The 25,650-nt window shown below is 34.9% G+C and overlaps 1 protein-coding gene and 1 non-coding gene across 4 annotated transcripts in view; both read right to left on the bottom strand.

Annotated features, from left to right (window-relative positions):
* The window catches only part of Exoc6b (exocyst complex component 6B), a 625,817-nt gene that overhangs the window by 336,292 nt on the left and 263,875 nt on the right, over nucleotides 1-25,650 (bottom strand). For all 3 annotated transcript variants that reach the window (XM_071601708.1, XM_027934392.3, XM_027934391.2), the window contains one exon: nucleotides 19,757-19,825. In XM_071601708.1, coding sequence (XP_071457809.1) covers nucleotides 19,757-19,825 — 69 coding nt within the window. The remainder of the gene's footprint in view (nucleotides 1-19,756; nucleotides 19,826-25,650) is intronic.
* Nucleotides 15,198-15,268, bottom strand: Trnaa-agc (transfer RNA alanine (anticodon AGC)). The gene has a single exon. It is a non-coding gene; the product is annotated as a tRNA-Ala (tRNA).

A 25,650-nucleotide genomic window follows, 5' to 3' on the forward strand; every position in this document is an offset into this window, starting at 1 on the left:
TCTTGTAGAAATAGAGAAAGCAATCATGAAATTCATATGGAAAAATAAAAGACCCAGAATAGCAAAAACAATGCTAAGCAGGAAGTGTGAATCAGGCGGTATAGCGATACCAGACTTCAAACTATACTACAGAGCAATAGTAACAAAAACAGCATGGTACTGACCAAAACAGGCGGGTGGACCAATGGTACAGAATAGGGGACACAGAAACCAATCCACAAAACTACAACTACCTTATATTTGATAAAGGGGCTAAAAGCATGCAATGGAGGAAGGATAGCATCTTCAACAAATGGTGCTGGGAAAACTGGAAATCCATATGCAACAAAATGAAACTGAATCCCTTTCTCTTGCCATGCACAAAAGTTAATTCAAAATGGATCAAGGAGCTTGATATCAAATCAGAGACACGCCGTCTGATAGAAGAAAAAGTTGGCTACGATCTACATACGGTGGGGTCGGGCTCCAAATTCCTCAATAGGACACCCATAGCACAAAAGTTAATAACTAGAATCAACAAATGGGACTTACTCAAACTAAAAAGTTTTTTCTCAGCAAAAGATACAATAAGAGAGGTAAATAGAGAGCCTACATCCTGGGAACAAATCTTTACTCCTCACACTTCAGATAGAGCCCTAATATCCAGAGTATACAAAGAACTCAAAAAATTAGACAATAAGAGAACAAACAACCCAATCAACAAATGGGCCAAGGACCTGAACAGACACTTCTCAGAGGAGGACATACAATCAATCAACAAGTACATGCAAAAATGCTCACCATCTCTAGCAGTCAGAGAAATGCAAATCAAAACCACCCTAAGATACCATCTCACTCCAGTTAGATTGGCAGTCATTATGAAGTCAAACAACAACAAGTGCTGGCGAGGATGTGGGGAAAAGGATACACTTGTACATTGCTGGTGGGACTGCAAATTGGTGCAGCCAATTTGGAAAGCAGTATGGAGATTTCTTGGAAAGCTGGGAATGAAGCCACCATTTGACCCAGCTATTCCCCTTCTCGGTCTATTCCCTAAAGACCTAAAAAGAGCATGCTACAGGGACACTGCTACATCGATGTTCATAGCAGCACAATTCACAATAGCTAGACTGTGGAACCAACCTAGATGCCCTTCAATGGATGAATGGATAAAAAAAATGTGGCATTTATACACAATGGAGTATTACTCTGCATTAAAAAATGACAAAATCATAGAATTTACAGGGAAATGGATGGCATTAGAGCAGATTATGCTAAGTGAAGCTAGCCAATCCCTAAAAAACAAATGCCAAATGTCTTCTTTGATATAAGGAGAGTAGCTAAGAACAGAGTAGCGTCGAAGAGCATGAGAAGAAGATTAACATTAAACAGGGATGAGAGGTGGGAGGGAAAGGGAGAGAGAAGGGAAAATGCATGGAAATGGAAGGAGACCCTCAGAGTTATACAAAAGTACATACAAGAGGAAGTGAGGGGAAGGGGAAAAATAATACAAGGGAGACAAACGAATGTCAGTAGAGGGGGCAGAGAGAGAAGAGGGGAGGGGAGGGGAGGGGAGGGGGGATAGTAGAGGATAGGAAAGGCAGCAGAATACAAGAGACACTAGTATGGCAATATGTAAATCAATGGATGTGTAACTGATGTGATTCTGCAATCTGTATATGGGGTAAAAATGGGAGCTCATAACCCACTTGAATCAAATTGTGAAATATGATATATCTAGAACTATGTAATGTTTTGAACAGCCAACAATAAAAAATTTAAAAAAATAAAAATAAAAAATAAATAAATAAATAAAATTAAAAAAAAAAGATTTATGTATTTTCAACTGCACTTTCTTGATGGATATAACTGATTTAGAGAAATGCTATTTTATGTTGAATGTATTTTTATTCATCCATCTTCTTTGCTTTTTTATTTTTCTCAGCCTAATACTCTGGGGCTAATGAACAAGATGAGTGAAATGGGCATCTTTGTCCTAGCATTTATCTCCATCTTCTTCCTGACTTTTCTGGGTATCATTCTAAAGTTTAGTCATTTAATATAATTTTTCTGTGGAATTTTCATGGATGCCCATACCAACATAAGAAAGTTCATACATATTAGTAGTCATCTCATATTTTATCCATTTTGATTTTTCCTAAATGTGAAATGTGTCTCATACTCCTTTAAATATTCAAAGACCAGTCTTTTTCCCAATCAGTCAATTGCAAAAACATGTGAGAGCTACTAGCAATAGAGAATGAAAGAGGGAAAAAGAATATTTCATACTCTAGCTTATTGTTATGGAGCAGGCCTTTGTCCACATGTATATGATTCTTCTTAGCTAAAAGTAAGGCTTCTACCTACTGCTGAAATGTCTCTATCACAATATTCTGCTTGTTTCTTCCCTCTCTTAACATTGTCAACAACCTAACTCCTCATTAGGACTGTTCCCTATTGAGAATTCAAGTCAAGGAAGCCCTACAGCCTGAAAAGTATTCACACTAGCTGAGACTTAGATTAAAAACCATTCCCAAGTTCATACATGCCACCAATACCACAAATGACCTACCTAAAGACAAACAGACTACTCCAAACCATGTGATAATGATGACAAAAGACATCAAGATTATTCCAGCTGTTTTCAAGGGTTCAAAGTAGTACATAATGTATACAATGAAGATTTCATTTAAAACCTGTAGAACATGAAGCAGCCTACAGGTCACTACAACTCTTGTATCTTGGCAGTCATCTCAGGGAATGAAAGAACAACATTTCCAAAAGGCAGCCAGGCAGCCATCAAAAATTTTAGATTTCAGATTCAAAAGGTACTTATTTATGAATAAGTATTAAATATGTACTGCATCATTTTGAGTTTATAGTTTCACAGATGACTGCATGTTCAAGATTAAGAATCAGTTCTTATTTCTTTCATAGTTCATAATTACATCATACAATTACCATGACCTCATTTCTCTACAGCTATAAAAGTTTAAAACAAAAAATAAAACCAGCCTGGCACAGTAGCACACACCTGTGATCCCAGCCACTTGGGAGGCTATGGCAGGAGGATCACAAGCTCAAAGCCAGCCTCAGAACTTATCAAGACCCTTAGCAATTCAGCAAGACCCCATCTCTAAATATGATAAAAGGGGCTGGGGAGGGGTTGGGCTAGGGCTCAGCAGTAGCTCACTAGCCTGGCATGTGTGAGGCACTGGGTTCGATTCTCAGCACCGCATATAAATACATAAAATAAAGGTCTATCAAAGAACTAAAAAAACGGGGGGGGGGGGGGGGGCCTGGGGATGTGGCTCAGTGGTGAAGTGCCTCTGGATTCAATCCTAGTACCAAAATAAATAAATAATTTTTTTTAAAAAAATAGACCCAGTAGATCTTGTCTTTATGATTTTTAGTAAGATGTAAAATTTCAAGCAAAATTGAGAGAAATACCTCATTAAGACTCCTGGGTAATATTCAACTTAATATTGGTGAACCTGGTTGCCCAGGTATAATCACCAAGGTTCTGAATTTATTCAGAAATGGTATAACAAGTTGACAAGAATTGTTAGTAATTTTGAGTTATACTGACTATAATCAAACTTGAAAGATAAATAAAAGGGAGCTAAATAATCACAGCTGCTACTCTTTTATGAAAATGTTAAACATATTAACACTAAAAATAACCAGGAAAATCCTTCACCATAGGAGAAAAGAATATTCAAGATTTATAAATACTAGTTCATGTATGATGAATGGCCATGTTCAACAGAAATAAAATACAACCTACACAAATATGAGCAATATTTTCAACTGGGAGCACACATATGAATTTTTCTAGCAAGCACAGGAAAAAAAAGTTACAAGCATATGATATTAAATACAACAATTTACTTGACCTAATATAGCAAAACATGTTATCTCAACATGCAATCAACATAAAAATTATTGAAATCACTTTTTTGTAATGAGTTTTAGAAATCCTATGTATATCTTACAGCATATCTTAATTCAGACTATCTGTTTCAAAATCCACTTGTGGCTATTGGCTACCATGTTGGATGGTACAAGTCTAAACTATCAGAATAGAAATTCTGCCTCAAGTCATAAGGATGAACAACATGTTCTGCATACTATAAGTATGAATAGGTGAATGAGCAGAGTGAACAAATTAATACAAAATTCTGAAACAACAAAAAAGTACAACATAAGCATAGAAATGAAAAAATCCATCATCAAACAAAAAGATCAATGTGGAGTTCTTCACAACAAGCATCTCTGGCCTGCTATGTTATTACCATAGTTTGTAAGACATAGGAAGAGAACTATAAGAATGAGCCTTTTGCTGTGGTAAAAGGCCTCAAGTCAAGGCCAGAAAAGCCTGTGACATATAACAATGCCTCATTAATCTTAAGTACCATTTTTCTATCAATGGGATAAACTTGAAGAATCTAATTCACTAGAACGCACCACTGTCCACAGAACAGAAGCACAAAGGCTGCCCCCCAAAGCCCAGAATGGTGCAAGACTTCCAGCTGACAAAACAGTCTGCCCAGAACTTGATTTGCCAGCAGAGCAAAGAAAATGGGAAGAAAAAAAAAAAAGGAAGGGGGGGAGGGGAACATCTAACATACTTCTGCCTTGTTATTTCTACTCCCCACGATGATAAAACCTTTGTGAGCAGGCAAGGGAGTTGAGAAGAGAGAACTCAATCTTTGCAGTTCAGGCTGCTTCACATTTTTCAGAAATTACTACATGTTCAAACAATGGGATATTTGTCAAAGTACAACTTGATCACCAGAATTCATCTGTTTTTCATAACCACATTTGACCTAAACTGTGCTGACTAAACAAGGTACCCTGTGTTTCACAGTCTGGAAAATGTGGCTCCCAACATCATTTTTAGACTGCACTAAAATCTCTGGCCCCTAGACTACAGCCTCTTGGTAACTAAGTGCATTCAGATTAGGCCAAGGATGATTCTGCTAGTTTCCCTTGTTACATCAATCACAGATTTTTGTTTTCTACTCATATACCACTTAAATTCCCTCTCTCCCTCCCCCACTCCTCTCTCTCATAGGAATCAATCAAGAGAGTCTCAAGGAGCCTCAAATTTTAAAATATTTTTCTTTCTGTATGGCTATGTACATATACAAAAAAAATTCATGTATAAACATATATACCCTTTTAATCTTTTATTTGGAAATAATTTCAACTTATATAAAAATTATAATTGTGCCCAAAAAACCCATGTACTCTTCACCTAGATTAACATATTTTGCCCTGTTTTATCATTTACTTTGTGTAAATCATTTCCTAAATACAGTTGTTCTTCAGTATCCACAGAGGATTGATTCCAAGACCACTGGTGAATACCAAACTCCATGGATACTCAAGTTCTTCATACAAACTGACACAGCATTTGTATATGATCTCTGCGGATCCTCCCATATACTTTAAATTATTACTAGATTAATTATAATATCTAATATGGTATGAGTTCTTGTTTTAATGTGTTATTTAGAGAATAATGACAAGGAAAAAAAATCTGTATAAATTCAGTACAGATGCAATTTCTATTTGGGATGGGGGAAATGTTGTTCTGGGGATTGAACCAAGGGTCACTCTACCACTGATCTATATCCTAAGCCCTTTTTACTTTTTATTTTGAGGCAGAGTCTCACTAAGTTTCCCAGGCTACTCCTTGAACTTGAGAGATCCTCCTGCCTCAGCCTCCCAAGTAGCTGTGCCACCACACCCAGGTATGTATGCATATATACATACACACATACATATACATACACACATACATATACATACATATATAAATATATATACATGCATGTGTATACATATTTATATGTATACACATGCATGTATATATAATGGAGATATATATATCTCCATTATATATACATACATTTTACATACACACACACACAAACACACACACGTATATCCATTGTTGATTGAATCCATAGATATAGAATCTACAGATAGAGGACCAACTCTACATATATTTTGAAACTATTTAAAAGTATTGTACACACATCAGATCTTCTTATTCCTAAACACTTAATTTTGCATTTCTTGAGAAAAAGAATAGTGTCTTGTATAACCACATGATATGTGGCTAATTTCAGAAAATTTAACATTTTCTTAAATTATTGGCTATATTCCAATATTATCAATGCACCAAAAACATGTCCTTTGTAGCATCTTTTTCCTGGAGTAGAGGATTCAATCTAGAACAGAGGTCAGCAAACCATGGCCAGACCTTTCCCATTACCTGTTGTGTAAATAGTTTTATGAAAATATAGCCATTCTTATTTGCATCTTGTATCTGGGTGCTCTTGAGTTATAACAGTAAAACTGAGTGGTGGTAACACAGACACAGACACAGAAGTCTAAAATATTTACTATCAGAAACTTTACCAAAAAGGTTTGTGAAATGATGTTCTAGGATAAGTTATTGCATTTAATTGTCATGTCTCTTTAGCTTCCTAAGTAGTTCCTTTATTTTTTAGGACTAATAATTTTGAAAAACACATTTTTTTCTTATTTAATATCAATTTCCCAATTTGGAGAGTTCTATGATGTTCCCTCATAAATTAGATTCCAGTGATGCACTCCAGATGGAATAGTACTACAGAAGCACTATCCTTTTCAGAGCATTTCATTCAGAGGCACGCCATGTTTACTTAATCCTCAATTTGTGATGTTAACTTTTACTCCAGTGAGAGTGGTATCCAAAGACCATTTTTTAAGACTTTTTGGGGGGCAGGAGGTTGGGGCGGAAAAATTGCTATGTTGGCCAAGATAGAGGATAGCCTCCAATTCATGATCCTCCTGCCTCAATCTCCCAAGTAGCTGGGATTAGGAGCAGGCACCACCATGCCCAGTTCAAAACTTCATTTTTTTAGAGCAGTTTTTGATTTACAGCAAATTTCAGAAGACATAAAGATTTTCCAAATGCCCCTTATCCCCATAACACAGAACCTCCCCCAACAAACATCCCCCACCAAATACTATTTTATCTTTTTATTAATAAGCAATCTTTAAGAGACACTTAAAAACCACACAAGTATCCTAGTCCTTACTAAATTGTCCTCTCTAGATTTAGTATCAATCTATCCTGCCTGAATTTTCTTTATTGTAATGACTACAAAAATGATACTATGGTTTCACCTATAAACAATTAGCAGGTCAGTTTCATGATGCTAGCAGAAGGCACAAGACCTCCAGATCAGAGACAAGGGGCTTTATTAATCATATTAAAAGCAGTAGCTAGAATACTTGAACAAATTCCAAGTCCCAGTTTTCACAGGGTGATGTGAAGAATTCAGGTGATACTGTGTACAAACAATAGCTGCACTGAAAGTGAGGAACCCTGGACATAGGGAACCCAAATCCCTTCATTCCACAGAAAAACTATATTTCTCAAGGCTGTTAGCACATCTGCTTTTTCTCAGGTAGGAGACATTATCCCACTTTCCAAAACTGCTTGCTATTGCAAACACCCATGAAAAGATGGTCTTCAACAAACACAGTAGTAGGCAGAAACTCACATTCACACAAAAAAGGAAAGTGATCAGTGATTTACTTCTCTCAGGAAATAAAACCCAGTCCTTTTCCCTGAAATAACTGTGAGCATTAAGTGCCTCTCCAAGCCACCGCCCCCCCATCCCAGCATGACTGTGGACAACCAGAGCAAAAATATTTGACAGACATTGTCACATAACAACTGAGAGTACAGAATTGTTAAAGAATGTACTAAAGGCAACTCTTACAGAGAAAAGACTTTTTAAAAGGTAGCTTAAAAAAAAAATAGGATGATTTCCCAACCCCTATTCCCAACAACTGTTGACAGGCAGCCAGATCCAGTCCCTGACCAGCAGTAGTGGAAGGAAAACCATAGCTAAGTTTACAAAGTTCATAATTTATTCCTTTGCTTAATAAATGAAGTAAAACTTGTAAAGTGCTTAACCTCGGAAATTTTGCTGCTATGATGATGATGATGATGATAAAGATGATGAAGAAAAGTACAGAAGACAGAAAATTTATATCTAGTCTTTTAGTTCTAATTTCATTATTTACCATTCATCTGATTTTAGGTCAGTAACTTAGCTGCTGTAGGCCTCTTCTGCAAAAAAGAGATGGCTAAAAGAAAAGGCATACAAAAAAAAACGTTTCGTCTCCTAACATTTGTTGTGGATTGTTGAACTGTAGGTTAAAACTTTTATAACTATAACATGAAATGAGATGAGCTGGGGGAGATAGTATACAGGTTTTCTTGCATTATTTCTTTTGTCTGTGTATCTACTCTCTATATATACTAGTCTGCCTGGTTCTTTGTTCCTTCCTTACTGCATTTTTAAAAGGTCCTTTCAATAATAGGTATTTGGAGATTGGGGAATGAGTAGAGAATTTGCCGGTTAGAAGAAGAATTATTTCTTTACCTCTAGATTGTGGCTAGGAATCTGAAAAAGTAGAAAAATCATCACAGTCCCAAACAACTTTTTAGGCTTCTGCAATTTAAAATAAATCCATTCTCTCCATAGACTGAAAAACAAATACTTCACTCCACCTGCTATTATCAACCCATAAATAAACATGATCTTCGGCTATGGCATTTGCTTCTGGTAAAAATCATTTTGGCATATGGCACTTACATAACTATCTGGATGACCAAATTCACCCATAAAACAAAAGAAAACTCCTTTTCTCTCCTATTGGATCATCTGTTGCTTAAATCACCAGGCTTTGGCTCAGGTTACTTACCCCCTGCCACATGATATTGAAGACTACAGGGACAATGTACTAAAAAGCTATCCAAGATGAAAGCATCTTAGGTAGACCAGATAATACTGAAAATTTTTAAGTTTAAAAATAAATAAGCAGACTTGGCAGTTACAACCAAAATAGGTTGCAGGAAGAAAAATACGGAAGAAAATGTGTCAGATCTGACCAGATATCTAAGATGAGGGTGAGAGTGTTACAAGCCCAAATCCAGATATCTGGTAATGGGAGAAAACTGGCATAACTATGAAGACTTGTCAAAAGGAAAAAAAAAAGAAGAAAGAAAGAAAGTGAGAACAATGTTTCTGAGCAATAGCATAAGTATAGAGCCCACAGGATGTGTCTGTGAGCAGGTAGGAGGGAGAGAAAAGAGGTAAAGTGACACCCAGGACACAATATAGAATACTATTCAGACAATGTTAAGAAATTTACTTTATTCTGAGTAAGAAACTACAGTGAGAAACTACAGATTTTAAGCATAGTCTTGATAAGATTAAAATTGTATTTATTGCTGAGTGTTTTATGGAAAATGAATTGTTTCTTGTTTACTTTGTCAACAGAAGTCATCATATTATTGTGATGTCTAAAGCTGTTTCAGGGAGATTATTGTTTAAAAAATAAAAACAAGTAAGCACACTTGAGAACTTTGATTATCTCAAAGTTAACATTTGGAAAACAAATGCATGCATGTCTAGAAAAGTGTTTGAAAACAATTCATTCTACCTTTCTTTCTTACTTTCTTTCTTTCTTTTTTCCTCCCCTACCCCCCAACCCCCACTTGTTACATTCAAGGCTAAATGATATGTATGCCCATGGGTAATAAGGTCACCAGGTTAAAAGAGCAATATGACAATTATAAGAAGTTAGATTACAGCTACTATAAACCAGGGCCCATTAGCCTATACTGCAGGAAAGTTATCACTATAAATGGCTTTTCCTGTGTCCTTATCAATGCAGTGCACAAAGTATCTCACCCTCAGCCTTCTCTCTATGATCTATGTAGTGTTTGCCTATCTAACCCCACCAGGCACTGGTGGGTCAGAGAAGTGAGGAGACAGTGAGATATGGCAGGAGAGTGATGAGACAACCTGTTAAGTGTCAGTAATCAACTAGGAGTTACCAAATATGTCAGGGCAAAACTTTCCACATTTGTGAGTGTGTATGTGTGCATGCACGTGTGTGTGTGTGTGTGTATGTGTGTAAAGAAAAGACTTAAAATACATTATTATTGCTCAAAAGTACTCAAGATCTGGAAGCAAATCAGAAAGCTCTGGCTCTGCTAAATATAAGCTGTTTCCCGAAGTGCAACTTGCATTTCTCTTAGATACAGTGAGAAACAGATGAATATTTTGAGAGGGGAAAATGAAGTCCATTTAAAATGGAAATACTACAATTGTAAAAAGGATAAAGAAGAATAGTGTCTAAATACCAACTTGAGAAATATTGAAGTCATCTAAAACTCTTAAAAATAAATTTCAAGTATATAAACATCCGTAAGCCAATGCAATTCCAAAACATTTGCAAATGGTGCCTACTTATTTCAAATTTCTGTTCTCAAAAAACCTTTTCCATTAAAAGTTTAATATTCTTTTTTATTTCCCAAAGAAAATTTGTGTTTTTCAAATAAACATGATGGTTTTTTTTTTTTTAAATCTTCTTCAGGTCTCACAAAGCAGCTTCTCTTTTGATCCATTAAATTATAAACTTTTAGAAGAGAAGGTGTCCTTTGTATTTTCCAGTATATTATTACATGCTGGCTTTAGAAAAGTTCAATTTTTTTTTTTTTTTTGGTAGATCTTCTCAGAATACACTAACATGTGCTGCAAAATGCTCAAGCAGTATAGTACCTGAAGTTTCAATGACATCTGAAACAGGGGACCTCTTCTTTTTTATTTCATTATTTTTTAACAGGTCAATTAATGAGATTAGTGTTCTCTACAAATACATCTCCAGAAACAACTGTAATTTCAATTATTAAGCTATATGCCTCTAGCAATGCTGGAGTTCTAGATTTACAATTTACAATTTCTCATCACTGGCAAAATAAAGTATTTCCCCTTCTGTGTAACAGCGTCTCTGGAAATATCAACTAAGAAAAACATTTATTCACAAACTCCTAGCACCCAGAATTTTATACACAGGCATTTCTCATTAGCCTTAATTTCTAGCATAGGAACAGTAAATGATCTTGCTTGCATTTGACCAAACCAATATTTATATGTTTACTGAAGTATCTTTTATGAAAAACTGAAAGTTCAAATAATGCATTTTTACCACAGTTATGCACAATAAATACAAATCAACAGTTTCAACATATAAAATAGAATCGGGATAGTTCTTTTTAAATATTATGGAAATGCTATAAATTTTAATGAAAACTAAAAAGAAATCAGTTATAGCTCTATTTGTTTATTAGCATTCAGGTCAGGAGTTGGTGAGGAGCATTGGTAAAAACAATGTGAGGCTGATTTGCATCTTTTTTCATTTGCCAATCAACTGTCTTAATATCAAGATATAGCAGAAATGTTGAACCAATTTTATAGTGTCCATTAAAATATAATCCATATATTTTCAGAAATACAGTGAAATCCTTCAAATCTGCTTTAAGTCTGTTTAAACTCTTGTAGCCAACTTTTTAAGTAGCAACAATGCCTTTTGATAAAAATGCAAAAATAAGAACACTAAAATCTTCACATTGGTACCAACAAAGGCACTATTTCACAGTGTGATTCGGAGTGAGAAAGACCAGTCTCTACCCAACAAAGTGTTTTTCCTATATCTACCACATAGGTCACTTATTTAATGTAGTCAAATCTATGAAGCACTATGAAACTGAATAGCTGTATTACAAAAAATCCAATCTGATGATATTACAAATATATATATATAAATAACACCCTTCAATTACCACCATTTAACCACCATTTTAAAAAATCATGAAGTAACCTTGGGAATGCTGAAACAAATCTTTTTTTTTTTTTTCAATTAAAAACTTTAGTAATGTCTTAGACTCTTCAATTACTTATTTCCCAGTGCTTTAATATAATAGTCAATTGCTACCAAAGCTCTTTAAGCTTAAAACCTTCAAAAAAACAATGTCACTTACTCTTCAGATCCTTTCCTTACTATTATCTGTAACTACCATGACCATGGTTTTTGTAGACCATACCAGACAATACCACTAGAAATTCTCAGATAGAAAGTGAGAAAAACACGTTTCAGGAAGATTCTTTCCCACCCTACTCCATCCCACCCTCTGCTGCTACTATGAAGAGATTGTGGGTAAATTCTAGCTCTGACGCTGAGTTGCTTCTCTTAGTAAGAATCAAGTTCCAAAAAAAGAGATATTCTGAAAAGCAAATAAAAGTAAAATATTCTGAAACTTAACCAATTAGTTCTGTCAGGAAAATCAATTAGTAATCAAGAGTTCTCATAATTACTTCTAAATCTCTGCTCTGGTCCTTCTAAGTAAAAGAATTCAGGAAACAAAATAATTAGTCTAGCTGTGGAGGCTAACTTATTCCTAACAAAAAAAAAAGATTATCACTTTTGCCCTACATAATGGCTGTCCAGAGAACAAAAATTTATGACAAAAATAAGGTCACTCTGAAATACACATTTACGTTTAGATTTTGACAAGGTTTCCAAATCTAAGAAAAAGACAAGATGGTAGGAAGTTGTTAAGAGGCTTTTAACATGAGGTATTCAAATGCAATTGGGGCTGTGTGGCCATTCTCAGTAGACACCTAAAACCTGACTTCTTTTTAGATGAGGGATTCTTTCTGGGTCTATGGGGTGTGTGGCCATTCTCAGTAGACACCTAAAACCTGACTTCTTTTTAGATGAGGGATTCTTTCTGGGTCTATGCATAAGATTTAGGGAGTTGAGGATACTTGTGAAATTCCAATTAAAACATTACATGCACATATGTACATTTTGTCTGGATAAATGATTCCCAGTTTTCATCAAATTCTCCAAAGTCCCTTGCCTAAGAAAGTTTAAGAAAAATAATGCACATCATAGACTGTTGGTAATAATGAATTCACAGCACAACATTCTGCATTCCCTTATATCTTAGACTCTCTTATTGTTGCCTTTAGAGACTGGAGGAATATTAGATATAACTGAGGTTCTTATGATTCATGTAATACTAGGGCGTTGCTGCTTCCCCAAAAAGAATTGCTATGTTGTAATTGCTATGCCTGAACCCAAGATGTCAGAAATCTTTAAACTTTTGATGACTGTACAACACATATGCAGAAAAGTATATAAATCAAAGGTGTATGTTTTCTCTACATTTTTTTATGTAGAAATCAAAATTGTTAATGAGCAGATGATATTAGATTGCTGGTGACCCAGATATCCAAAGAAGAAAAGATCACAAATGAGACCCATATACCAGGAGAATGGTTATATTTATAGGTTTACTCCTCTGGTCCCTCTTAATGATATCCAACCTGTTTGCTAAGGGGTATACATGAAACAGTGAGAAAGCAGTGAACTTGGAGAAGATTCAGAGAATAAAAAGAGCTTCAGCAAGAGCAAATTTTTATCCAAACTGAGCTGGGTTTGAGGCTTGGAGCCCATAAACATGGCAGATAACACTGGGTCAACTGAGTTTTTGAAAATCTGTAAGACAGACTGATTTCTGTCTTCATTAGATGCCCATCTATCTTTTTAACTAACTCTATACTGTGTACAAGAACCTCAGATCATTATTATTATTGATTATTTCTTTAACAGTAAATTTTTTAATTTATGATTTTTCTCTTTAAAAAATATTTTTCTTTAATGACCATAATATTTTTATACTCTGCTACTTACCTGTCCATCTCTAAACTGTATGTGAAGATTTAAGCCAGATAAATTGTTCAAAACAATTCCATAAAATACACCTACCTCTGCCCTGCACACTTCCATTGCATTATTATATCAAGGACCAAGTCACCATTAACCAGTATCTGACCCTTGTTCACTTTTTCCCTCCCCCCCACCCACCAAAGTTTGCCCTTCCTGCCAAAGTTCAGCACTTCCTAGAAAAGTCTCACTGCCTGTTTGATATTGTACTTCACTTTAGTCACCAAAGGAAGAATTTACAGGTGCTTGTCCCCATCTATAAGACCATGACCGAAATCTGACCTCCTGTTACAATACGTGAACTCCTGCCCTACTGATAAGGCTGGCAGATATAAGTAGGATTTTTCAAATAATCCTTTGGGAATTTATAAGCAGCACAGCCATAAAAGGGGGGGTGAATGGAAGGTCGGTTTCACTAAAAATAATAAATATTGCGATGTTTATTCAAAGTGTGCCTTGTTATCCTCCAGGCCAAAAGTTCAGATAAACACTATTGTAAATGACAAAATATTAGAACTTTTTGTTACTTATGTTATGATCCTTCCGTTGGACACCAATAGAACTGTTTTCCCTCGTGTAAGTCCCTGCCCTGATATTGTATAAGCCTGCCTGAGACTAGAAGACTGAATTCATCTGTAGGTCAAAAGGAGAGTGGTTATCTTTCAAAATCAAAAACAAACATTTATTGAGTATTATATACCACTAAGTGCTAAGGGCTGGGGGCTTGAAAAAATAAAATGAATAAATATTATACCTGCCCTAAAAGAGCTTACAATCTACTGAAGAAAAGGCACATTTAGAAGATGATGATACAATACAGTTAGCACTGATACAAATATGTGCTGGGTCCTAGTATAAGAGTGAAGGAGGAGGTCCAATGAGTTCACCTGGGACATCAGGGAAAACTCCTGGAGGACACAAGGATATAAAATAAGAATCAGTAAAATAAAAAGAAATGGGAACATTAATTCAAGCAGAACACTTGGCATAAGGAAAGGATGAAAGGCATAAAACAGCATCCTATATTGAAAGAACCAGAAACATTCCAGGATATGAAGTCAAGGTGGTAAGCAAGAAGAAATATGGAAGACCTTCTATACCCTACATTTTCTTCCATATTTCTATAGTTTACTCTACAGAAGACCAATTGGAGAATTTTAAGCACATATGTTAGATTTGTATGTTAGATTACTAGGACCCTGGTGAGAACTGAGTTAAGGGTTTAAGATTGAGAGTAGGAAGATGAGTTAAGGATACTGAACTAGGGCTATATTTTGGGGGTAGGGATGATGTGAAAAAATTAAACTAGATTCAGGAGGTCACATTTGCAAACTTTGGAGATTTGGATACGGCACCGATAAAAAATATGAGATTAAGTTTCTGGCTGGTGACTAGATACATGATGCTATTCCTACCTGAGACCACTGAAAACTCAGGAGAAGCAGAATGGGTGAGGGTGGGGGCAAGAGATAAAAAGAGTTTCTTTTGAAACATACAGAGATAGCCTGTATAATCTCCAAAGGATTAGGTTCAATATACGGTTTTGATTTGTTTTGTTTTTTGGTTAATTCTGGTCTGGGGATCAAACCCAGGGCCTTGTGCATGCTAAGCACATGCTCTACCACTGAGCTACACCCCCTGCCCCAGTAGATGATTATATACACATGTTTCAATCTCAAGGGAAAGTCAAAGAGTGAAAATACAGGTTTGAAAGTTATTAGACTTTCAGCTCAGCACAGTGGCAAATACCTGTAATCCTAGAGACTCAGGAGGCTGAGGCAGGACAATAGCAAATTTGAGGCCAGTCTGAGCACTTAACAAGACCCTGTCCCAAAATAAAATAAATAAACAAAAAGTACTGGGGGTGTAGCTCAGTGATAGAATGCCCCTGGGTTCAACACCAGTACCAAAAAAGAAAGTTATCAAATACTGCAAACCATGAGAGTAGATTATATCTTTTAGGAAAGGCAAGAAACAAAGAAGAGAAGTGAAGCAAGGGTAGAACCCTGGGAACAGCGAGGGACGCAAAGAAGAAACAGAGCCCACAAAGAACAAAACAGGCACCAACTATCAGAAAGAAAAACAGTATAAAGGAAGACAATGGGATTATGAGTTAAAAGGCAAAAATGACCAACAACGTCAAAATCAGAAGGTCCAGTAAGATACAGAAGCAAGGCAGGGAAGAAAAACACACTAGACTGATGAAAAACTGAATTGTGAAGCAGAGTCAAGTGTTGGAACAGAAAGGAATGAGGAAATAAGGTTTATTTTCTTCTTAGTCCCCCTATCTCAATAGACTCAAATCATCTTTCTTAAGGCCTAACATTAACTATGTTATAAAATTTTAAAAAAATGATAGTATTTATATTACTAACCCACTTTTAAAATATCTTTGTTGTTAATATTATGAGGAGCTACAATTTACCATGCAGTAAAGCAAATTAATGACTTGAGAATGAGGAAGCAAATACAGAGAAAAACAAAGCACAGTCCCCAAAACACACTGAAGCCAGCACTGTAAGTGACACATGATCTGGCCTTTCCTTTAGTAAAGTGGTATTGGAGATTTTATTCAAAGTCCCGACAGGTCTGGTACAGCAACATTTAAAATATTAACATACATTCCAAAAACCAGAGCTAAGTTCCAGCCACTCGCTGCACCTTTTCTAAACTACAGAACACTATGAAGGGACCTGTTTCTGCCATGCAAACAATGCCTTATAAATTATAGAAAATTTACGAATATCAAATATTTCAACAGTATAGAACACTAATGTGTAATTGTAGTTGCAGATGGACATCATGCCTTTATTTTATTTATTTAATTTTTGTGCAGTGCTAAGGATCGAACCCAGTGCCTCACACATGCTAGGCAAGCATTCTGCCCCTGAGCTACAGATCCAGCCTCTAGAATTTACTTTTAAATGGACAGTTTAAGGTCCTCCTCCAGGAAGAACTTCATCATTTCTAAAGAATTACCAATATGCCCTCACTCCCACATAGATTAGAACTTCATAGTTACTGTTCAATTAAGAATGTATACATTTTTGGGGCTGGGGATGTGGCTCAAGTGGTAGCGCGCTCGCATGGTATGCGTGCGGCCCAGGTTCGATCCTCAGCACCACATACAAACAAAACAAGACAAAGATGTTGTGTCCGCCGATAACTAAAAATAAAATATTAAAATTTAAAAAAAAAATGTATACATTTTTTACAATTATAAAATTTGCATGTCAAAGACAGAGACCAGAACTCCTATGCATACTTTTCAAAATACCAGTACTGTATCTAACCACCAGTATCTGAGATAACACACCTCTCACCAGACAGCTATCATTTATTAAATGCCAATTATTTTCAAAAGGCTGAGTTAGGCACTATTCATTGAATGTTTATAACTGTACTAAGCAAGTAATTATTATCCCATTTCATAATTGAAAAAGCTAGGATACTATAACACCATATACAACCAGATTTCTAACTTAATATTCCAATACATCCATGAATCACTTTAGAATTCTCATTTGAGGCAAATGTTATATTTTCATATTATAAAATCTTAATAAAGCTTATAAAAACTAGCACACAAAAGTGATGAGATATGGTGCTACTATATTAGTCATTCAAAGAATGTAACTTCTCTCCTAGTATATTGAAATCATTTGAAGCATAAGTACTTCATTTATTTATACATCCTTGTCTCTCCAAATCCACTTCATGCTGAGGAAAAAATTGAGTGAATTGAAAATCAAAATGAATAATAATACTTGAGACTGGAAAAAATAAATGGCAAATATTATAAGTAATATCATGGAAATATTTTGTGACCTTGGGACAGACAGAATTTTTTTAACACAATTCAAAAACTATAAACCAAAATTGGGCTAAAATTGATGGAGTAGATTACATCAAAACTACCAATTCTGTTTCATGAAAAAAACATAAATTTAGGATCTGACAACAAATTGGAAAAACAAATATTTTCAACATCCTAAACTGTCAATATTTACAAATTTCTCTTTTGGAAAAAGGAAATAAAGACAATAAGCTCAATATAAACACAAAGTAAGCGTTAAAAATAGGAAATAAATGATAAGTAATTCTATAAAGTAAAGCACAATTTTTACCAGTAGTAAAATAAATGCAAATTAAAACAGATTTCATTCAATATCAGGTTACCAAAAAATTACAAATTAAGTATTCTACCTTATGATTCAACAATTCTGTTCCTAGGTATAGAAACCATAAAAACTCACATGAACCCATCAGGGAGAACTATCTGCCACAGCAAATTGCTAGAGGCAATTTAAGTGTTAATGACTAAAGTAATAAATAATAAAATCACAGCAAATGCAAACCCTCAATTAACTATCATGCATTAGTAGAAGGAAATGAGCCAGATTTGTAAATTCTAATAAGGATAGATATTTAAAATAGTGCTGAACCAAAAATACAGGAAACAAAACAAGAGCCGCAGCCTAACACCATTTGAGTAAATTAAAAACATATACATATAGAAAAATCATCATACTTGGGCCTGGGGTTATGGCTCAGCAGTAGAGAGCTCGCCTAGCACATGTGAGGCCCTGGGTTTGATCCTCAGCACCACATAAAAAATAAATAAATAAAATAAAGGTATTATGTCCAACTACAACTAAAATATAAATATAAAAAAATCACCATACTCTTTTCAAGGACACATATACACATTCATGACCATTAGACATGTAAGAGAAGGCTGGGGTTGTGGCTCAGTGGTAGAGTACTTGCCTCACATGTGTAAGGCACTGGGTTCGATTCTCAGCACCACATATAAATAAAAGATTAAAATAAAGGTCCATCAACAACTTAAATGTTTTTAAAAAACACATAGGAGTCAGCATACATGGAAAAGAGACAAGGAGGTTTGTTGATAGGGAATGAATGAGAAAAACCTAATAAACTAAAATACAAAAGATAGTGTTGTATAAAATAATAATAATGTGCCATAACCTAAGATACATGTGATTTATATGATTCTCTATATGTGAGATTAAAAATAAATTGTGGACTTATTTTAAATGCCTTGATACAATTCAGTTTACACCTGGCTTCATCTTCATTCATAAGGAATGACAGATGATAAGAGAGAGAGAGAGAATGGAGAGGGAGAAGACAGTGAGGGGAAGAGATTGGAGGAAGAAACAGTGGGAGGGGAAGGGCTAGAAGCCAGTAGGTCTTTTCTTAAACCAATGGAGACTACCACAAAATACTTCAGGCCATTAACATCCATAGATCAGTGTCCTAGAAGGACTGGAGTGATGACTAAGTGATGCTAAATTATATATATATATATGAAGGAAGAAAACAGACTGAGCAGTAAGACATACTTGAACATGTGAAAAACAACCTGACACAGGCTTCATACAACTTTGCTATAAAAAAATAACAAGAATGGACTCCTCTCATCAATTTGTCTTTGTTAATGCTACAGTTTAATGTTATTTTGTGTTCATCTGTGTATCTACATGTGGTTATCTCACGAGGATAGAGAAAGGGGTCATTTCTTGGAATTTTATTAAAACCCATATTTCCACTCAGTTTCTTTTTCCCATGTGTTTTTATAAGACAAAAGGAATAAATGTCCTCAGAATAAAAAATGTACATGTAAATAGTTTTCACAAACACTGTTTTAATAGGAGATATGTGTTCTTACTGATGTTTAGCTGAAGTTTTTACTATGGCACTGGCTACATTCCTAGTTATAATCTACCAATTTGAGGATGACTGATAGAAATACCACTATCTATAGCATATTACATAGCAAACATAAAAGATTCAAGAACCAAGAACAGACTGAATTATTTAAAACTCCTTGAACACACTAATTTCTCATTCCATGCTTAATAATAAACAGAAAATTTACCAAAAATGAGAGTTTTAATTCAGTAAATATCTTTATTGGGGCTGTGGCTCAGTGGTAAAGCACTTTCCTAGCACATGTGAGGCACTAGGTTTGATCCTCAGCACCACATAAATATAAATAAATAAAATAAAGGTATCTATCCATCTATAACTAAAGATGTATTTTTAAAAATAATAAAAAATAAATATCTTTATTAGGCAGAGCCAGATAAAGACTCACCAGAACCGAATATATGTGTAGACATCGATAAACAGGAGAGAAGTCCACCAAATCTTGGGCCCCAGGGACCTGCAAACACAAGATTATCATTAAAATATTTTTCAAAAAGAGCTATTAAGAGTAACTATGCATTTTTTATTACTCAAGTGTTTTAAAAAAATCAGCACTAGCTTCTAAGTGTGAATACAAAACAAACAAAAGCTATGCCTCAAAACACCTAGTTCTGTTATTCTAGTTAAGAGATTAATAAACTGTGAAGGTATACACCATGGCTGGGCCAAGCCACAGGATGGATAGCAGAGAAGAGAAACAGATGGCATTGTTATATCCACTGAAGACATACTTCTTGGACCCTAGGACTCTAAAGGGAAAATACAAAAAAATGTGAGAATATGACTCTGATGACTTGACTTTTTTATTCTAAGATACATGGTAGTTTACATTAAAAAACAAAAAAGTTTCACTGGTCAAAAACAAATCTTGCAACACAGGATGAATTAAATGGCCTGCATTCAACTTCAGAAGGGCACAAAAATTAGTAAATAATTAATTCATTGTACAATGAAATACAGAAATATTCTAGGAAAGGAGGGGAGATAATTTTTTTTTAAAAAAAAGGATTATAAATAAAATTGCCAAACGTAGTAATACCAGCAGATTGAATGTGAATAATGTATGTTGATTAAATCTAGACCCTCAGACAATAAAAGAAAAAAAATTAGATGAGAACTGGAGTCAAGTCTCAGTGCCAAAACTAATTTGCTATGTGACTTGACAATGAGTAGGTCACAGTTTACTTTGGCCTAGCTTTCCTCAATTGAAAAGAGAGAGCCATCAGTTGATACATAGGGATTCAATAAGAATAAAAGAAGACGCTGCAAATAAATGTTGAACACACCAAAAAGGAAAAGAAAAATACATGAAGAAGTAATCAAAATAAAGGCCCCACTGATGTTTTTATTGTGGCACTGGCAACTATATGATTCTCAGAACATAAGCAACAGGCTCATCTCAACTGAGTTATGCTGATGCATAATGACAATGTTGGTTTCCTTTATTTCATAAAGTAAACCACATTTCTGTTTGAAGGGCATACCTTCTGTAACCAAGATGCTTTTCTTAATGAAATCTACAAATTCCACAATTCAGTGGCACAGGATTTAGTTTCTTTTCCCTCTCAAACCATCATATCTCTATACTGCTTTGAATCAATGGAACATTCTGTTCATATACTTCACACCCATGATGGCAAAAATTAAATCTCTCCATTTATAAAGTACCTCACTGTGCTATATGCGCTATAAATAAACAAAACAAAATTTTATGTGAATAAGTTTACTTAAAAAGGGCCACCAAGTGATCATTATAGTCCCTCCCTATATGAAATGACCCCAACATTAAACCACCTTTATGGTCACCCCTCCTATTACAAACTGGATATTTGAAGGAAATTTATCTTGCAAAAAAAACCAGAGCCTGTTTTATCTTGCCAAAAAAAACATGGGTTTTAGCCTACCAAAATACTAGAGTCTACAGCTAAGCAAAACATAATCTCAAAAGAAAAACAATCTATTGTTTTTCATGTCTATTGTTTTAACATGTTTTAACATGTTAAAAAATCATATCCACAAAACTACATAAAAATTACACATGCATAGGGAAAAACAACAAAGAAGAAATATATAACATAGGGCTGGGGTTGTAGCTCATTGGTAGAGCACTTGCCTACCACAGTGTGAGGCACTAGGTTTGAACCTCAGCACCACGTAAAAATAAACAAAATAAAGGTATTATGCCATCTACAACTAGAAAATTATAAAAAAAAAACACAAATATATAGCATAAATAAGTTTGATGTGCATAGGAAATAAAATATTTTTCTTTTATTTAGAAATAAGGATTATAAGGAAGTTACTTAATATATATTCACAAAAAAAGTTTAAAGAATTTCATACCTAATTTTTATTAGCAAATTCAATCATAACTTTGTTTTATATGTTCTTCTTCATGCAATTTATTTTGTTTTACTTTATCACAGAGCCGTAGTTTCACTTAAAAGGAAACTGCTTGCAACGATTCCTCAGACAGAGCCTTGCAAAAGTCAGACCCTTCCTTAATAGAATGACCATCCACTCCAAGGAAAAGTTTCCCTAGAAAGTTGCAGCCAATAAGTTAATAGATCCCTTAACAAAGAAAGAGACTTATTACTAAGAGACAAAGATTGGTTTATCTGTACTCCCCCCCCCCAAAAAAAGATGTATCTAGAGAAATGACGAAAGTTTTTTCCATCATCACCAATATTTCCAATCAAACCTAGTCTATGTGAGGTTTTTTGATATCTTTATATCAACTTCCAACTGTTAAATGCTCTGACCTAAGATATCAACTCTATCTCTTAACCTCTGGAATGATCATCAGGCTAAGTTTTTCCCAAGTAAAGGACTGCCTGCTTTGAAAGCAGTACAAAGAAATCTAGGCCAAAAAATGAAGGAGAAAAGCAGGACTTCAGCTCACAATCTTCACCTCTACTCCCCTAGCAGCCTCATATTTAGAAATCATTTTTCCTCTCTGCTCCCCTCTGTGAGAAACCCTAGGAAGGAACACTGTGAGGAACCCAGAAGAGTGCTGTGAGGATGGAGGTATGTAAAGTATGCACTGACTCATGTTGCTTTGAGCTAGATGTGTTTTCTCTGCTTCCACTAATGAAAAAGAATCACTTACATCTACAGAAAGGCAAAAGGAGAAGAACAACACATGCTGTACGTGAAGGAATGCTACACGGTTGCAAGGATAAGAAATGAATTTTCCAGAATGTAAATAAACGGGGGCAGGCAAGAAGATCAGAACAAAAGACAGTTTTTCCTGACTCAGAGCAATAGTTCTGCTTTAAGGTCCACATTCAGCTATTTAAAATGCTAACTCCCAGTCAAAGCTGTCTTCATACTTCTTCCCTACCTTTGCCCCTCCCTCCCCTCAAGTGGCAAAGAATGACTCAAGCAGGTTTGGGTTTCAACAGGGAGGGGTCCAAGGACACTTTCCTAAGCTAACAATGACTGTCTCTAATGGTTTCTGTCTCCTAACAAAAGCCATGACTCCTTCTTTATCTGCTTCATCTAATTTTTCCTTTCCAAAGTAAATAACACAGACCTTGCATTTTACACATGTCCAAATTTGACAAATCATTATCGACTGAGACTATAACTGATAAGAGATAACTTTGTGGTAGGACGTTGTCATTTCCTCTCATAAGGGCTTTCTTTTTGAGATACAGAAACATGATTAAAATAGTTAAACATTTCCTCTGCCTGGCAGTCAGGAACTCAAGAAATTAAGATACTGGGGTCTGTATTTTTCTAGAAGTTCAAATAGATCTAGGAAGATACCAACAACAGTCACAAACAGCACATTCAAGATTATTCTGCTTTTTTAACTAGTTGTTTTCTTTAAGAAGTCACATGAAATAATTTCATCACCAAGGACAGCAGCTGCTTAATTCCCTGTATAGTTTGTGAATGGAGTAGTGCCTTTTGCCTACTCAAACCTCTGAATTTTCAGAAGGATCCAATAGTAAGATTTTATATACTACAAATAAGATCTGTGCCTGGAAGCATGTTATATAATATAGAGAATTTGTATATATTTTTAAATAACATTTATTAATATTTAATAAATAAAGATAAATAATAAGCTATTAAAATTTGGGGGGATTGACTGCACTATCATATCTAGGAGTAGATATCATGGAAGTAACTACTATACTCCTCTATAATTTCATATTCACATATCCAAGAGATGCTGTATCCACTATATGCTAATACAGATGTTAATACAATGACTCTTATGTGATAAATATTAACAGTTTCAGTCAAAGCAGTATTTTCTCATCTTTGCCTATGGAATATTTGCTAAGTAGCATTTAAAAATTGTAAATGTACCAGCTATTACATGAAGAAAGATGACCAAAAACAATCTATAGACAAAAGAATAAACAAGGAAGAAAAAAGTCAATTTATAAATAGGATTACTAAATACACACTGAAAAAACAGCCTCAGGAACTCCTGTAAATGATACTAAAGAAGATACAAAGATTCAGAATAGACATGAGAATATTAGGTGGTCAAGAAGAAAAGAAACATGAACATTTCTGTTTCTGATTAGATTATGAGAATACTTGCAAAACATCAGAATTTGTCTTTCCTGATATCTTTTGCTTCTTCTCTAGTAGAGATCTTAGTTTAAGTAAAAGGAGGCTTCTGAAAATGTAAAGGTAAATGGCTAAGTTCCTCCCATAAAACATAGAGAAATGTTTTTACACATTAAAGTAAAAAGGGAAATTTTTTACTGTGATGTGTTTATTTAATTATAATTAGTCTAAAAACTATTTTACAAATATTTTAAGCAAGCTGTCAAGAAAACAGTGCCATTTGGGAAGTCAAAGAAAATTTGATCTCTTAGTTATATCCTTAGCCCACAGACTTAATCCACTTGTACTTTTATAACAAAATAACATATTCTGGATAGTTTACATACAAATGACATTCCATGGGTTTGGATATGGTTTTTCTCCTCCATAACTCAGGAGGAAATTCAGTCAAAAAGGGAGATTTTGATTATAAAATAAATTATGCCATTCAAATTTTAACAGATACATCCATTTAATATTTTTGTTACCCTCTCCTCCCCACAGAAAAGAATAAGAGTCAGTAGATACTTCTACTATCTTAAAAGACTCACTAGAGAAGGAAGTCTGGGGTGGGGGGTTAGGCATCTGCAGTAATGACCTGATAATGTACTGGCTTCACTGCTAGGTAAGCATAACCTTAGAAAAGGAGAACAGGACAAGAAAGCATTGTTTGGCTCCCTCCACTCAAGAAAAGTAGCAAATGTTCTATTAGAGGTTTGCCTATGCTGCTGATAAAGATAGGGCATGAAAACAGAAATGCATTAGGACACTCTAGCCCTGCTGTTCACACATCTGTCCCAGAAGATGCAGACATACACAAATTCATTCTCTCTCTCTCTCTCTCTCTCACACACACACACACACACACACACACACACACACACACACCATTTCTTTTTCTCTTAAGAACCCTTTAAAGTAGATGGAGCATCCAAAAATTATATGATAGAAGCTTGCAAAGAATTTAAATACGTTTCTCACTAATTATTTGGGCCATTCTTCACTTTGAAAATATTTCTAATTACCACTTTACACAAAACAGTTTCTTGGTATTGGTACATGAATGCAGAGGCTTAGTGCTCATTTCTGAGAATCAGCTGGATCTCAAGTCATTAAAGTATACCAGGCATTTTTCTGTAGGAAGCAAACAACAAATGATTAGTGAAGAGGCATGGCTTTTGCATTCAGAGGATCATTTGTGACTGCCCATATTATGTCTGGAAGCCAGGAAATACCTGGCAAACATTTTTCACCAGGGTGCTTTTCTGAATTACTTTACTTTCAAAAATTTAGAGGAGAAGTGTAGAATTCATATGGACATAAGCTTTCATGGAACTAGACTAAACACAGTAGACATACCAACAAACTAGAAGTCCTATGGCTGTAAGTAACTAGAATTAGCAAAAATATATTTTCTAAGCCTTTGAGCACATAAGAATAACCTGACCAGAGCTCTATCTGAAAACTATGGAATATTGCTTCAGAGCTTCTCACAAATTATTAGGATCCTTAATGACAAATCCCTAAGTAGATTACAAATTTATTTATGCAAGTGTTTGTACTAAGCAGAAGAAAATCGGGGAGAGGGGAAGGGATCCCAACAGTATGTACCAATTTTTTAAAAGTGGGGATTATTTCTTTGTACTGAGGTCCTGCCAAAAAAAAAAAAAAAAAAAAAAAAAACCTATAGCCAAAAATCAAAGGCTTTTC

This window comes from Marmota flaviventris, chromosome 14 (genome assembly GCF_047511675.1).
Source record: "Marmota flaviventris isolate mMarFla1 chromosome 14, mMarFla1.hap1, whole genome shotgun sequence".
NCBI classification, from domain to species: Eukaryota; Metazoa; Chordata; class Mammalia; order Rodentia; family Sciuridae; genus Marmota; species Marmota flaviventris.